This window comes from Lycium ferocissimum, chromosome 3 (genome assembly GCF_029784015.1).
Source record: "Lycium ferocissimum isolate CSIRO_LF1 chromosome 3, AGI_CSIRO_Lferr_CH_V1, whole genome shotgun sequence".
Lineage (NCBI taxonomy): Eukaryota > Viridiplantae > Streptophyta > Magnoliopsida > Solanales > Solanaceae > Lycium > Lycium ferocissimum.
This window is the reverse complement of record NC_081344.1, coordinates 38048594-38065034: the sequence shown is the minus strand read 5'-3', so window position 1 is coordinate 38065034 and position 16441 is coordinate 38048594. Positions and strand designations below refer to the sequence as shown.

The 16441-nt window shown below is 36.9% G+C and overlaps 1 protein-coding gene across 2 annotated transcripts; it reads left to right on the top strand.

Annotated features, from left to right (window-relative positions):
• Nucleotides 1-7354: 7354 nt before the first annotated feature.
• Nucleotides 7355-15451, top strand: LOC132050212 (uncharacterized). Of its 2 annotated transcripts, XM_059441348.1 has the most exons (5): nt 7355-7523; nt 7841-7894; nt 7969-7988; nt 8259-8323; nt 14867-15451. In XM_059441348.1, the coding sequence occupies exons 1-5, from the start codon at nt 7432-7434 to the stop codon at nt 15071-15073; spliced, it is 438 nt and encodes a 145-aa protein (XP_059297331.1). In that variant the 5' UTR covers nt 7355-7431; the 3' UTR covers nt 15074-15451. The 2 variants fall into 2 exon arrangements, with proteins under 2 accessions (XP_059297331.1, XP_059297332.1); XM_059441349.1 differs by lacking the exon at nt 8259-8323 and having other exon boundaries at nt 7367-7523; nt 7969-8020.
• The last annotated feature ends 990 nt before the right edge of the window (nt 15452-16441 follow it).

Sequence of the window (16441 nt, the reverse complement as noted above, 5' to 3'; positions counted from 1 at the left end):
CTACAGATCCGGCCCTCTTACTATGCCCTTCATAAATATCACGCTCACCCTTTGCGATCGCCGTCGCTTCTTCTAAATTCTCGTGGGGGAGGCCTCAAATACGAAAAATGTCCATCCCGTCCTGAAATGAAGCTGTCAAGAAGTCTTTGATCAAATGTGGCCCTAAACTACTCACAAATCTATGCACCCGGTCTCCCATATCGGCTACCATGGCCGGAGCATACTTAGCCAATGAATTGAAATGAAGACTATACTTCTGAGCACTCATATTTCCTTGCTTAGGATTCAAGAACCTGTCAGCTCGAGCCCGACGGACCTCGGGTGGAAAATAATGGCCAATAAAAGCATCTATGAATTCCTGCCACACCGGGGAAGGTGCATTTTCCTTCCTTGAAGATATCCAATTATTATACCATAGAACGGCTACATCCCGCAATTTATAGGACGCTAACTCCACTGACTCAGTATCTGAAGCATGTATTATTCTCAGCGTCCTCAACATCTCGTCTATAAAACCCTGCGAGTCTTCATCCGGCTTTGACCCGAAAAATTCTGGAGGATTCAAACTCATAAAATCATAGGCTCTGGCACGCCGCTCTGTCACCTAGACCCGCATTCTACTGCTGAGCTTGAGCAGCAACTAATTGGGTTAATAGATAAATAGCCTTGGTCATCTGCTGGCCCGAAGCACCCGGTGGAGGAACTGGAGGCACTGGAGCTGGAGCTGAGGCCCCTTCATGCCCCTCTACAATAGGCGGAGTGTGAGAAGTCCGAGATGGAGCCTCATTATGGGACTCACCCTCTTCTATATTTAATGGGGACTCCTGTTCAATCCGCCTTCCTGTCCCAGTCTTGCCCTACTGGGCGGCTGTTACTTTCCTCTGCATGGGCATCGCTGAAACCATAACGCACAATTAGGGAAAAGGAAAATCTTAGAACATAGCTCTATCGCACGATCTATGAAGGAGAAGGATGGTCATTATTCCTAAATGCCCCGCAGCCTCTTGTTTATAAGTGTGGTGTGCTTCACACCCATAAACAAGACTCTACTGGACACGGCTCGTAGACACATCCTAGGATGGAACTGCTCTGATACCACTTTTGTCACGACCCAACTAGAGGGCCATGACGGGTACCCGGAGCTAGCCCGCAGAGCACCACCTTTCCGACTTATCATCAACTCAACTTGAACATACACCATTTCTAACATAAGCTTATCATGAAATGATCCCCAAATATTTCTTAAAACATATATGTACACAAGCCCACAAGGCTACAAAATGATATACATAGAATATACACTAATAGGTCACATAACATCTACTACCCACACATATGTATCTACGAGCCTCTACTGGAATACTGAAATCATAAGGATAGAACCCCGCCATGCCCCAAATATGTACACAAAAGAATATACCAATAAGTGGTAACTCCGGAGTAATGGAGTGCTCCTGTAGCTCTGCTGAGAAAGCTTCTAGGAATCCGATCCATTCCCTTGTCTACCTGTGGACATGAACACAGAGTCCATAAAAGAAAAGGACGTCAGTACGAACAATGTACTGAGTATGTAAGGCATGTACAATAACATAATAGAAATAAAAGAACATAAGATGAAGAGATAACTCCGTACCGTGATTGCCTCTTAAGCGCGAGTCATACGCTAACTTTTATAATAACCAATATCATATCAAGTATGCATATGTAAACTGCCCGACCATATAGGTACGGTGTGATCATCATTAGCCCGCGTCTGGGCCTCCCGCATCCTGGGTAAACAACTTATGCCGCCCAATAGTGGTGTATGCCCGGCCATATAGGCACGGTGTAATCATCATCATAGCTGCCCACTACGCCCATCGTAGTGGTGACTGCCCGCCCAACTAGCCGCGGTGTAATTAAACATATACATAGTGTAAAGCATGCATGAGAGCCCAAGTGAAAGTTATAACTCTATCGGAGTGACATAAGGTCGGTAGCCTCCGATTATATTATGGAATAACCATCATTACTATGTCTCACCTTGAAGGAACTAATATCATGAGGTGAGACAACAACAAGAAATAACATCAATGAAATCATAAAGGTAAGATTATCAAGCTCATGATAGCATCATCTCATAGGCTTTGGAATATCTAAAATAGCATCATTTTCATCATCGTTATCATAGAACATATCTCATCTATATCTCATAAGAAGCTCTTGACAATCTTTAACTTTCAACTTTCGAGATATAAGAAGGTCATGGAAATATATAGGGAATTATAGTATAGGAGTCATGCCTTTGAAAGAAAGGGGCTAGCCTTACATAACTTTACATCTCCTTAATGACTAAGCATTCTCCTTCCAAGCTCACCACTTTACATTCAAGAGAATTCGTACTAAATTAGATCATTTAAGACATGCTTAAGTCTAAACTAAAGCGACTCAGAGCTAACGTTCCTTTGTTTTGACAACTTTCCCCATATAATAAACAACTCCCAAATAGCAGTGGCAACACCCATAATATCATAATCAATAGATTTCTCAAGTTAAACCTTGTTCATTCCTCAAATTCACTTTCAAAGTCATCTATAACCATGCCTACAATACAACACCATACTCATTCTTTACATAATACTTCCTCAGTGACATTAGTATCATTCATAACAAGATTATACTCATCTCATACTAAGAATCATGACTCAAATTAACACTCTACTCAAAATACCATTATTTCTATATTTTGAGCTCATATTCTACTTTCTTCTCTAATCCAAGTCATTCAACCACTCAATACTTTTAATGACATGAAGTAGATGTAAAACTCACCTTTGAGTATATACGAATGATCTTTGAATGAGGATACTTCACTTGAGAAAAACCCCAACTTCACACGAAAGGGAATCTTGACTTCCACAACCCTAGTGAGCTTATCTACACTTGATTCTCTTGGGTCTTGGTGATTAATCCTTGATTCCTCTTAGATTAGTGTGGATATGATATGGGGAATGTTCTAGAGCTTTCAAGAGGTGTGGAGAGTGTGGGAATTGAATTAAATGGTCATGGGTCATATATATAAATAGAAATAGAAAAATCTGGAAAAAGTGACCCGATTGAGTTAGACGGACACTTATACGGTCCGTATAATTTTATATGGTTCGTATAAGTGATCGTATAATACTGTCAAGGATTTTCCTTCCCTGTAAAGATTATACAGACCCTTATACAGATTGTATAAAGTTATACAGACCGTATAAGTGGTCGTATAACTCCACTTTTCCGAAATTATTCTCGTTGAATCGTTTGATCTCAAATCCTTATGGAACCTCCTTGGAACTTTCATAACACTTCATTAACCACCTAAGGAGACCTATAACTACTTCCCAAGACATTACTAAATAATCGTCAACTCGATACTTGCAAAAACCTCTCTAACACGACTTATACCTTACTTCCTTTGGCGAACTTACTTTCACCGATTCGTAATACTTTAAAAATCTTGTAGTATACACATTTAAGCTACCGAATACCCTCCTTAAGGTCATATGGACTTCATGTTCAGCTTAAGATTGCATTACCATTCACAGCACGATGATATGAAATGTCCGGGGTACAACAAGTATTCATGTTGGTTCAGTATTCATGTATTCACGTCAGTCAAGTTTATGTTTCAGTTGCCCTATTGTACCATGTTATTTGTATTGGGGCTTATGTTAATGCTCTTGTTAGTTGTCAAGTGTTTGAGAAATGTTGGAAAGGTCCTACCTACAGAGGAAACTCTGTCAAAATCTTTTTTTTTTTAGGTAAAATTTCAGAGTTAGTCATATTTCTAGCTATGACCTATCATTCGAGGATGAATGGTCCCAAGGGGGAGATAATGTAACACCTCGTGCCTTCAGGCTATGGTTTTACTCGTAAAATGAGGATATAATGAAACTAAGATGGGAAGTGTAGGAAGTGTTTTGAAACCTATAAAAGGTATAAGAAGAGTCTTTGGGCAAATTAAAGTTGGAAGCTACGCAACGGACCATGTTTTCAAGTGAACTTTCGCAAGGCCTCACTTCAAGTGGGCATAACATCCTTATTGGTTGGGAATTTTGAAAAATTACCTTAATGAAAGTTGTAGCCCTTTGAAAAGCCTTTTCATCCATATAAGTATCGGGCAAAACAGATATTTGTACGAAAGATTATGCCCATTTTACTAAAGGTAGTGCGTGGCACCCCCGCGTCGCACGGGTGGCGCATGCCAGCACCCTCTCTGTTGATGTTTATTTCCCCAACTTCCCCAAGTCCGAAAAACATTCTAGATAGAGGTAAAACTCATCTAAGGTATCAAGAACCCTTCAAGGTGAGTTTTTATGGTGTTTTAACATTGATTCCAACTCCCCAATACTTATTAACAAGATTATACCTTGGGAATTAATATACTATCGCTTGAATCTTCATCTTGGACAAGAAACCCTAGAATTCGAAAGTTTAAGAACTTGATATCAAAAGGTAAGACCATTCCTATGATTCTTAATCAATACTAGCATTTAATATATGATTCTTAACATGATTCTCAAATGAAAACATAGAAATTCCAAGGTAAATCCTTCTCAAGCATCCAAAGCTATGATTTTGGTGTTCTTCGTCAGAAACTCAGTTTAGTTTGTTAGATTGGAGCGAATACAGGTATGTAAGGCTAACTCCTTATGTGAGGGAATGTTATTGACCTTCCCCACGCCACGTTCATTCACGATTACTACGAACTGCTTCAGTTGTAGAGTTACGCTATAGTCTATGAAAATCTTCAGAACTTCTATTCTTTAAACGATATAGTTTCATAGTTCGTTCATGTATGCTATTTCGAACAACCGGAATTCAGTACGTAATCAATGTATACCCATGTTTGACATCCCATGAGTTTAAGTCTTGAAAACACAGAATGCTTATGACCAGTTAATACTCTAAATTCTATGAACAACTCATAATTCTAAGTCTCAGAATAGTGATGCTAGTATTCCACGTTATAAATTACAGTATGTTTCTCAAATTCATGATATAAATTGTTAAATAAAAAACACATGTATTTGGGCCCGAGGCCATAGTTTATGTATACGTATACTTAGGCCCGAGGCCGGTAATTGTGCACTTATAATTGGGTCAGAGGCCACAGTTTATGAACTCATATAAACAGGTGATTTCCTAATATCCAGCATGTTTATAAGTTACATTCTGCATCAGTACATGTCCCATGTTGATTCAGTCAGCCATGTGGTTCGCTCAGTTACTTGTATTCAAACGCCGAGTGCCGTGTTATGTCCAGGCCCAGGTCCAGGGCGTGTCATTGGAGACCCTAAATTATTTGATGGTTGAGCCGGCGAGTGTAGACACACGACAACCATGAGAGAAATCTTGATAATTTTCAAACCTGAAAGAAAAAATAGTATTGTTCGGATAACGTTGCTGAGCAGTATGACTTGATGATCTCATGTGTGAATTTGAATATTATCCAATAACTCAAGCCATGTGATTGCACTGAAAGATAAATTTGGTGGCATTTTTGCTATGAAACTTAGAAGATTGACCATCATGTTTGACACTTCGGTCGTTTGGTATGCTGGACAAGCATAAATAATCCTGGGATAAAAATTTAGCACCGCCTTATCTCTTGTTTGGTTCTTAATTCTGGGACAAATTATATCATGATTAGAAATCGTACCGAGATAAGTTATCCTTGCCAGATATTGGAATAACAATACTAGGATTAGTTATTCCTGAATAAAATAATGAAAATGACAAAAACACACCTACGGTCCTAAAATCCTTTTTCTATTAAATAAGGTGGAGGGTATTTTTGTAAACAAACAAGAGATTATACAATACATATACAAGAGTCTGTGACATTTTGCACCCTTAATGTGTACTCTGTTTTGTGAATTGAGCCCTATTTTTTTTTTATGACTTGCACCCTAACCTCTTCAAGTTTTTGCAAAACAGTAAAACTACTCTTTTTATAAATAATACATGAGGGCAAAATGGAGAATACAAATAAAAAATTATTTTTTCTAAAGTTTATTTATTTTAGCTTAAAAGTATAGATGGAACTGAAACTCTTCCCGCCATCTATCATTAAAATGTGGGTGAGATTAGGTTAAGCTCTCCAAACGTAAATATCACTGAAGACATCATCACTGCTAAATCATCCATGGATAAAAGCAAGGGAAATTGAAAGTTCCATCAAAGAAGAAAATATTGAAAGGTAAGAAATTTAGGGTAGGTTCAATATCAATCTTCTTTAATTTGTCATTGGAGTATTGAATTACCAAAATTCTTGTTTGCAACCCAAAAAGACAGGTTTCCAAGTCTATCAAACCTTCAAACAATTGTAGATTTTTTTTTTTTTTTGGTTAAAAACAATTGTAGATACTATCATGTAAAACAAAAACAACAAAGATCAATTCAAGTTTTAACTCTATTTTAGATAAAACCAGCATTATTGCAAAGCTACAAGTGTTTCTCTTCAATTTAATAAAGCATAATGAAAACTAGGCTCAATTGCACATCACAACGCAAAGTTTCCAAGTGTTGTCTTCACCAATTTGATATAAGACTAGATTGGCATAAAGATGTAATAGTGTAACAATATGAGGAATATAAGTTTGTGAAACTGAAAGCTAAAGAAAGAAAACATCGCCTCTAAATTCCCTTGAGTCAATGTTGTTCCACTCTTTGGAACAAATTGAACAACAGTACTCAAGGAATCAAATGTTTTTTTTTTCTCGAGTCATTGTTTGCTAACTCCACCATTTGATTTCTACTCTGCAAAGAAAAAATATACTTGTTAAAGACTTGACATGTAGTGGAACTATGCTATTTTTTCAAGTAAAAAATAATAGATGTCACCTTGTGCCCTATTTGCAGGGGAACGAGACAAAAATGAATTATTTCAGCTTTCTTTAGATTGAATATCATTTCTTTTTTATTATTTAATGATTTTTTATTTGTATTCCCCATTTTGCCCTCATGTATTATTTATAAAAAGAGTAGTTTTACTGTTTTGCAAAAATTTGTAGAGGTTAGGGTGCAAGTCATAAAAAAAGAAAGGATAAGGTGCAAATCACAAAACTGGGCACACATTAAGGGTGCAAAATGCCACGGACTTCATATGCAACAAACTAAACATTTAATAAGAAATAATATCAGAATAACTAATCCAAGTATAACTAGTCCCAGCATAACTAGACCTAGCCTAACTTGTCTTCAAACCAAACAACCCCCTTATAGATATGAGGAAGTCAATAGGCTGAAGTGGAATAACAGAAATAGTAATGGGCCTTATGTTAAAAAAATAAAGTTAAATGGGGGTGTTGTAGAATTAATCGTAGTTGTAATCATCAAACTGCCTTTTTGTTTTCTTCCTTGCCTAGCTTTAACTGGTTTAGCAGCTCTTAGCAAACAGGGGCTATGGAATGGAATTTAAATATGGAAACTTCAAACTCAAATTCCCCAAAACGCCCCTCGAAACGCCTCCTATTTGACCGCCGATATGGTTGGGTGTAAGTCTATTCTTTATTTGTTTCCTTAATATGAATTCGGATGCTTTATTATATAATCCTTCTGTTTTAATTTATTTATCTTACTTTTATTTTCATCCGTTTAAAAAATGATGCATCTTTGTGTTTTTTTTTAGCAATACTTTAATTCCAACTTTCCACGTCGCATGTTTAAGACCACAAAATTAAAGGGCACCGCACAATTCAAAAGTGTTGTTTACTTTTAAATTCCGTGCCAAGTCAAAACTAAACAAACAAATGGAAACGGAGGGAGTACATAAGAATGAAAAATTCTCATATAGGTTTTTTGTTGTTGGCAGGTTTGATGAGTGGAAAGACCCAGCAGAAGATGCCCTAGCTGGTGGAAGAGCAATGTGAGCATTTATTCATTTTCTTTCTTCAATTAATGTTTCTGCTGAAATATAATTGAATTTTGTTTCTTTTCTAGGTTCTGCATTGTCCCACTTGGTAAAGCTTTTCTCAATATGACTTCACAAGCGGTACATAAAAAATATTTCTCCTTTTTTTTTTTTTTTTTTTTTTTTTTTTTTTTTTAATGTTTCTGTTTTATTTAGTAGTATTTCCTCCGTCCAGATTTATGGGGCACCTTTTGGATTTTAAGATTCAAACAAGTCTTTCTTTGACCTAAAACAAGTCTTTCTTTGACCTAACTTTTTCATATCTGTTTTAAATATTTTGAATTGTCAATCATTGTGACTTATAGTTCTTTTTATGTAGTTCCCAAATTTGTAGATTTTATTTCAAAAAGCTTGAAGATTCCATGCTTGAATTCACGGCCAAAAGTAAGCTGTTTGACTCTCGAAATCCGATCTGTGCCACATAAATTGGGATAGAAGGATAGAAGGAGTATTACCTAGTATTCACATCGTATCTTGTTATTCATTTTTTTTTTTACTACTACCTGTTACTTCATTTGCTTTGTTTACCTTGCTTTTTTGCTGTTGTTATTCTCCTTTCTATCCTGCTTCATGTACACTTCATTTGAGCCGAGGGTCTATCGGAAACATCCTCTCTATCCCACAAAGGTAGGGGTCACGTTTGCGTACATCCTACCCTCCCACTTGTGGGATTACACTGGGTATGTTGTTGTTGTTTGTAGTCTAGAGGGTCTGTTTGAATTGGATTTTCTACCCTGATCTCTTCAGATCTCTTCAGTACTCTGATAAATTCAAGTTTATAATTAGACTCCCTGTTTGTTTACCATTTAAAAATTCATTATTTAATAAATAACCAGCTATTATATGGAGGAATTTACACGAAACAGGGAGCATAAACTATTTTTTTTTCTTCTATGCTTTACAGATTTCATGTAGTGGTTTGTTGTTTGATAGTGCTTCAAATCACTTGAATCTTTTGTTGAACTTCACTTGATATCCCAGCTGGATTTTATCGAATAATAGAAATAAATGTATATTTGTCTAGTTTGCTTTTTTATAAAATATGGTGTTATTAACCCTAGGTGATAATTTGTAGTGCTTTAAGCTCTGTTTAGATTTTATTCTAATTTTTTTTGGTTAGTTTGTGCTAACAAAAATTTCAAAGGCTCGACTTCATTTTTATCATTGCATTAAATGATGAGAAATGACTGTTGTTATTATGTATTTAGATTGTAAAACACCAAAGAATGTGTGAGCTGGCAGGTTGTAAAACCTTGAAAGAACTTAGGGTACTGTATTATGTAACTCTTAGAGCTTTCAGAACAATGGTTGCTATACTTGATAGATTTTCCTTCTTTCTATGAGTGAAGTGGTGCCAAACTCAAATGCTCGACTGGGTAAATATAGTACCATTTATTAATTTTAGAGGTCTCAAGCTATAGCTGAAAGGATTTTGGGAAGTCTTTATCGATAGTCCTTTCAATCTAATATCTATTGTTACAAGTAGAGCACAATAGAGCATGTTATTGAGGGAGCGGAGGAGATGAAATGTGGCTAAACTATCAAATAAAGTTTGATTCTCCCAGTTAATATATCTTCCACAATGGGATGTGAATCCACTCCATAACTGTGTATAATATCCAAAAGACATAACAAAACCCCTAGTATTGCAGCTTTAAACAGAGTTGTTGAACTGTCAATGGAACAAATTCCTAAATAGCGGACACATTCCTGACCGACAACATGTGCTTTGAGGTAGATGAAATTTGCTTCTGGAATTTGTATTTCTTATTCACCTTTTGCCATCCAGATTTAGCATCTTACTCACTTTATTTGCCTTTGCTTGTCGCGTTTCTTTATTCTATCCATGCTATTTCCATTTCTAGCCTTGAGAAATACCCAATTATTTGAGATAGAGAAAGGAAAATGGTGCATTTACATGAAAGATAACTAGATAAGGAAAAGCTACACCTGTTATTTCCAGAAGAACTAGCTTTATGTAGTAACAAGCTTGCTATTATCTTATAATTTGTTTTTTTTTTTTCCGGTATTGTTTTCTTTTCAGTTTCTTTCGACATGTTTTTGCAGTAAACTATATCTGGAGTTAATCTTGTTTTATTGGACTGAATTCCATTTCTAAAGTACTTTCAGTGTTATGTGAAATTGTGAAAGCATGAGGCTCCCTGTACTAGAAGTGTACGGAGGTCAAGTTTATTAATCACCACATTTTTCATATGTCATCTTCTCTAATATTTGGGAAATAAATCCATGTATAATTAGTTCGTTCTAGAGGGTTGCTTCTTCTGTTTGTTAATAGCAAAAAAGTACAATTTTAAATTTCTAACTTATTGCCCTTCGAGTTTGGGATGCAGAAAAGTTTGTTGATCCCTTCATCCCAATTTGACTGTCAATTCTGGATGGGCATGGTTTTAATAAAGGACAAATGAATTATGGTATTTGAAGGTAGATGGACCCAAAATTGGGGTAGAATATCTTTTATTTGAAAGTTTAGCCCATGAGAAAGGCCGCGTTTCCTGTTTACTAATGTGGGTTTGTACAAATATGTGGATGGATATTTTTGGTATTTAAATGGCAGACCCTTTGTAATGTTTTAAAGTTGACATCTTGTTGGTTTAATGTATAATTAAATGGTTTGGAATTATCCAAAAGAACAGACCCCACATTGTGGGATTTCATTGGGTATGTTGTTGGAATTATCTAAAAGAAAAAGAAGTGAAAACCGATGAAGTACTTTTTTTTTTTTTTTTTTTTTTTTGAAACTGGTAAAGTTGTATTCCTTAGCATTAAGGGTATGCTGGCCTCCAAAAAGTGAGTAACCAAAAGAAAGGAAAAAAGACTTACAGAAAACCTAGTAAATCTACAATCTGATCTTATTCCTCTATACAAAGTTGTTTACACCAAAAATGTAAAGATACAATACAATTCAATTTAACTTTCTGAATAGAATTGGATCTATCTTCAAAACATCTCCCATTTCTTTCTCTCCACACAGTCCACCATATGCAGGCTGGTATTATCCTCCACCACCTTTTCTGACTTTTGCTCCCCCCCTTCTAATCCAACAACTGAACAGATCTGAAGTGTGCTCTGGCATGATACGTCTTGTATTAGAATGTTTGAGAAAGATTTCCCAAAGATGGGCAGTGAACTCACAATCAAGAAACAAATGTTTGTTAGTTTCCCCTGTTTCATTGCAGAGAAAACATTTGGGTACTAACTGCATCCCTTTCTTTTGAAAAACTTCTTGAGTAAGACGGGCTCTCTTTACCATTAACCATGTGAAACATTTCACCTTGGTAGGTACCAAGGTTTTCCAGATGGAATTCCATTGATATTGTGGCCTTCCAGCTCCACCTTGCATCTCTATCTTGTATGCACTGTTGACTGTGAAACAACCATCCTTGCTATGCTTCCATATAATCTTATCAGGTTCTGTTGTGATACCACTGGAGCCTCCTAGTTTTCCAAGTAATGATGCCACCCTCTCCACTTCCCAGTCATTTAGCAGCCTTCTAAAAGAAAGGAAAAGAAAGGTCCCACCCCTGGGGTGTCCAACATTCACACACTCTTGCTTCGGGATTATTACAAATAATGAACAGATCTGGGAATGATTCCATTGGAGGAGTTTGGTCAATCCATCCTTCTTTCCAGAATTTAATCTTGACCCCATTACCCACCTTAACTTTCAGATTTGCTTCCATCGATGGCCACAAAGCCCTGATAGTTCTCCACACTCCAACCCCAAAGGGTTCAGTGACTGTTTCTGTACACCAAGGACTAAGTTCACCAAATTTAGCCATGATCACTTCCTTCCATAGGGCATTTTCCTCTCCATTATATCTCCATAGCCACTTCATCATAAGACTATTGTTTCGTAGTCTTTAGATTTCTGATTCCCAATCCACCCCTTGCTTTGCTAAGTATTACTTTATCCCATTCCACCAAACTGTAACCCTTTCCTTCTTTGCAACCTTGCCATAGAAATTTTCTCCTTAGCTTGTCCAAATTTTTCACTACTGCTAAAGGAATAGGAAATTAGGACATCACATATGTAGGGAGAGAATCTAGCACAGAGTTAATCAAGGTTAATCTTCCCCCAAGTGACAAATATTGTGCTTTCCACCTTGCAAGCTTCTTCTCAGTTTTCTCCACTATACCATCCCAGATCTCCAGTGCCTTATGCTTATTACCCAGTGGCATACCTAGATAAGTTGTAGGCAGATTCTCCACTCTGCACCTTAATATGCTTGCCAGATCTTGAATATGAGGGACTTCTTTGACATGGAATAGACTGCTTTTCCCCCAATTGACCCTCAAACCTGCTACAGCTTCAAAAACTATCAACATCAATATGATATAGCAGATCTGTTCAGCCTTTGGTTCACAAAAAATAAGAGTGTCATCAGCATACAATAAGTGACAGATCTCCATTTCCTCCCCAGCTCTACCACCAATTTGAAATCCCCTGATCCATCTATTATGTATTGCAATTCTCATCATGCTATCAAATCCTTCCATTGCCAGAATAAAAAGGAAAGGAGATAAAGGGTCACCCTGTCTCAAACCCGTCTCAGATGGAAAAAACCCCACAGGTTCTCCATTTACAAGAACAGAAAACCTGACAGTTTTAATACAAAACTCAATCCAGCTCAGCCATTTGCTACCAAACCCCATCTGCCTGAGAGTGTTTAATAAGAATTTCCAATTTACATGGTCATCGGCTTTCTGAATATCAAGTTTGCACATAACACCAGGTTTCACTCCCTTCATTCTTGAATCAATACATTCACTAGCTATGAGTGCAACATCCTTAATTTGTCTCCCTTTTATAAACGGAAAAGGGTCAAATATACCCCTGTACTATCAGAAAAGGGTTAAATATACCCTTCGTTATACTTTGAGTCTAAATATACCCTTCTCGTTATACTTTGGGTCCAAATATACCCTTATGTTATACTTTGGGTCTAAATATACCCCTTCTCCGTTAAAATTGTCCATGATGGACATAGAATATGACGTGGCACTGATAACTCGGTGAGATGGACACCACATGACATGCCACCTCACCACCCCAACCCATTTACCCCTCTCTTCCCCTTCTTCTTCCACCACTACCATCTCCTCTCTCTCCACAACCTTTGCCACCATCAGGACCACCATCTCCACTACTGGATCACTTTGCAAATAAAAAAAAAAAATCCGACAATGATAACATTCAATTTGTCAATTATATTTATCATCTATTGTCTTGGTCTTAAAGATAGAGCTCATCAGTGAACATGTGCACGTCTTAGGACCTTTACGGTACACCAAAGATACCAACTAGGCGAGCAAAGGACACAATCTGGATTCATCAAGTTTCAGGACGTAAATGTACTTTAAGCAAACTTTTTTTACAACGCTAACTTATAGAAATTAGATAATCCCCAAAATAGTCTTCGGTGAACATGCTGGAAAGTCACTGGGAAGGTTTTGGTGTAGAAACTTGTTGGAAAAGTTTTTGTTGCCTGATCTCACGGAAAACGTTTCAGCTGTTAGATCATGTCGGACAAATTTCAGTCGCCAAATATTGAAGGTGGAGATGGTGGCAAAAGTTGTGGAGGGGAAGGAGATGGTAGTGGTGGAAGAAGAAGGGGAAGAGAGGGGTAAATGGGTTGGGGGTAGTGAGGTGGCATGCTATGTGATGTCCACCTCACCGAGTTGTCAGTGCCACGTCATATTTCATGTCCATCATGGACAATTTTAACGGAGAAGGGGTACATTTAAACCCAAAGTATAACAGAAGGGTATATTTGGACCCAAAGTATAATGAGAAGGGTATATTTGGACCCAAAGTATAACGAGGGATATATTTAACCCTTTTCTGATAGTACAGGGGTATATTTGACCCTTTTCCGTTTTATAAAAGCCATCTGATGTTTGTTGATCAGCTTACTCACCACTTTCTTCAACCTTTTTGCTAGTAGCTTTGCATTAATTTTGTAGACTCCACCTACCAAACTTATTGGCCTGTAGTCCTTCAAATCAGCAGCACCTATTTTCTTAGGGACAAAGCTATGAAGGTAGCATTAGAGCTTTTTTCAAAAGTCTGGTTACAGTGGAAGAACTGGACGGTGCTTATGATATCTTCCTTCAACATTTCCCAGAAAGAAAGAAAAAACAACATAGGAAAACCATCTGGTCCAGGAGCGTTCTCCATAGCACATAAATTGATACACTCCAGAATTTCCTTCTCCTCAAATTACTCAATACCAGGTGTTTTACCACCATGCTGACAAAATTATAACTTTATCATGGAATGTAAGTGGACTCAAAAGTAGGTAAATTGTGAATAATTATTTAAAAGTTTAGTCTATGAGAAAATGTGATTGTGCAACTTACGATGCATTGCCTATAAAAGATATCTGTTTCAGAAAAAGTAGGTGGACTAGAATGAATGAAGAACTTGATTAGGGTGGGATAGGTAAGGACCCTCCACTTCCAACCATTAGTGGTGGGGTACGAGTCACCAAGGGAGCAAGGAAGTGGCCGCTATTTAGCTTTTAGGTAGGGGAGGTTTGAGAGTTTGGGGGTTTACCATATAACGAAGGAAATCTTTAGAGTGATATTTTGTCTGCCTCGTTATGGTATCTTATTAATTGGATTATGATCCCACAAGGCACAGATTGAAGTTAAAGAGTAATTGTTTCGTTGAACTCTTCACGTGCTGCTATCATATTTTTCTCCACAATTGTAGGTTTGTTCTAACTAACCGCTGTCCCATCAGAGTTCTTATTCAGCGTTTGTGAAAGTTAATAATTTGGATGTTGCTGGATCAGTAGACGTAGTCACTTAATATTTTATCAACGTTCCAAATTTCATTTCGAAACAGTTATGAGATTCTTCTTCTGCAAAATTTCTTTGCTCATTTTTTGTTTGTGTTGTTAGATTGACCTTGCTGCCAGCTCTGCTGTTAAGGTCCTTGAAAAGCCAGACTCGCTTTCACCTGCAGTAGTACAAGCCAATCTCAAGGACCAACTCCATAAAATCAACTTTTCTATGAAGAAACTGGAGTTTGATCTAAGTATGCTTACAACTAATGTCAGGCAGGAGTTGCCGTGTTCTCCTAATCTGCCTGAAGACAGTCACAAGTAAATATCATGTGCCAACACCTAATAAAGACGCTGCTGTTTCTGGTTCTGATGCAGAAATTCAATTTCAAATCCGAGAATATGGATTTGAATTATGACACTCTTGTGTCAATCTCAGGATTGAGGGTCAATATCTAACTCTTGCTTATATAGCATATTTTCTAGTTGTAATACTGGGCAGGGTTCAGGAGGTGCCATTGTTTGCAACCATATTGAGAGTCCAATTTGCAGTTCTTTACTAACTTGCTTGTCAAAAATCAAAATAACTATACTGCAGTGCTGGATGATAAGCATTTTCTAGTTTCTTGCCAAAGTGGTTTCAGAGTTCAATCTTTGTATGAAAAAACAAAAACGAATCAATGATTACCCACTCATTCTAGTAGACTTTACAGTAAGCAATAATGTGACTGCACACATCATAATAATTATAATTATAATTTTACTAGCAATTATTCTTGACCTCATATTCAACTGCATAACTTAAACAATAGTTTCGACTATTTTATACTCCCTGGTTGGAATCCAGTTGCAAAACAGGCAAGTCAGATTCTTGTTAATATAGAGAAAAATGCACCAAAATTAGGAAAAATAAACAGAAATTATAAATACCTGTTTAATTTAGGGCTGGGCATAAATACCGAAAATCGAAAAATCAAACCGAACCGAAACTTCAACAAACCGAACCGAACCGAACTAGTTTGGTTCGGTGTTTGGTGTCCACCTTCAAAAAACCGAAACCGAAATAGCCGAACCGAAGTTTGATAAAACCGAATCGAAAAAACCGAACGCACACCGAAATTTAATACATTACCCAAAAAAAAATTAAAATAGTCGCCATTAAGTTTAAAGCAAAAAAAATCCAATTGTAATAAGTCCTCTTTTGCATTTGTATCCCTAATTTTCCACTTCAATTGAGAAAATCAAATATCCTTAACAAAGAAAGGTAACTTGGATGTGTCTTTAGGATTAATGTATGTCCATTATGTGTTTTCTTAATTATTCTTACGGTATGTATATAACACCTAGTAATCCTATATCATGATTATAGTTTTCTGTTCTTGTGTATCCTGTTTGTTTGATTTTGATTTCAATTTATCAGTTTTATGTTTTGTTGCTTTTGAGAATATGAATTAGTGTCGATGGAATCGCTTCTACTATTATAAAAAAAAAAACTGAATTGAAAAAACCGAAACCGAACCGAACCGAACTTTAAAAAACCGAAACCGAAAGAACCGAACCGAACTAGTTTGGTTCGGTGTTCGGTGTCTACCTTCAAAAAACCGAATCCGAAATAGTCAAACCGAAGTTTGATAAAACCGAACCGAAAAACCGAACGCCCACCCCTAGTTTAATTTCCACTTACAATTTCTAT

Excerpts from the sequence above, each read along its gene's own strand:
- LOC132050212 (XM_059441348.1), top strand. The coding sequence starts at position 7,432 with ATGGAATGGAATTTAAATATGGAAACTTCAAACTCAAATTCCCCAAAA. Across the intron at positions 7,895-7,968 it reads CTAGCTGGTGGAAGAGCAAT|GTTCTGCATTGTCCCACTTG; the intron begins GTGAGCATTTAT and ends TTTCTTTTCTAG. Across the intron at positions 8,324-14,866 it reads GCTTGAATTCACGGCCAAAA|ATTGACCTTGCTGCCAGCTC; the intron begins GTAAGCTGTTTG and ends TTGTGTTGTTAG.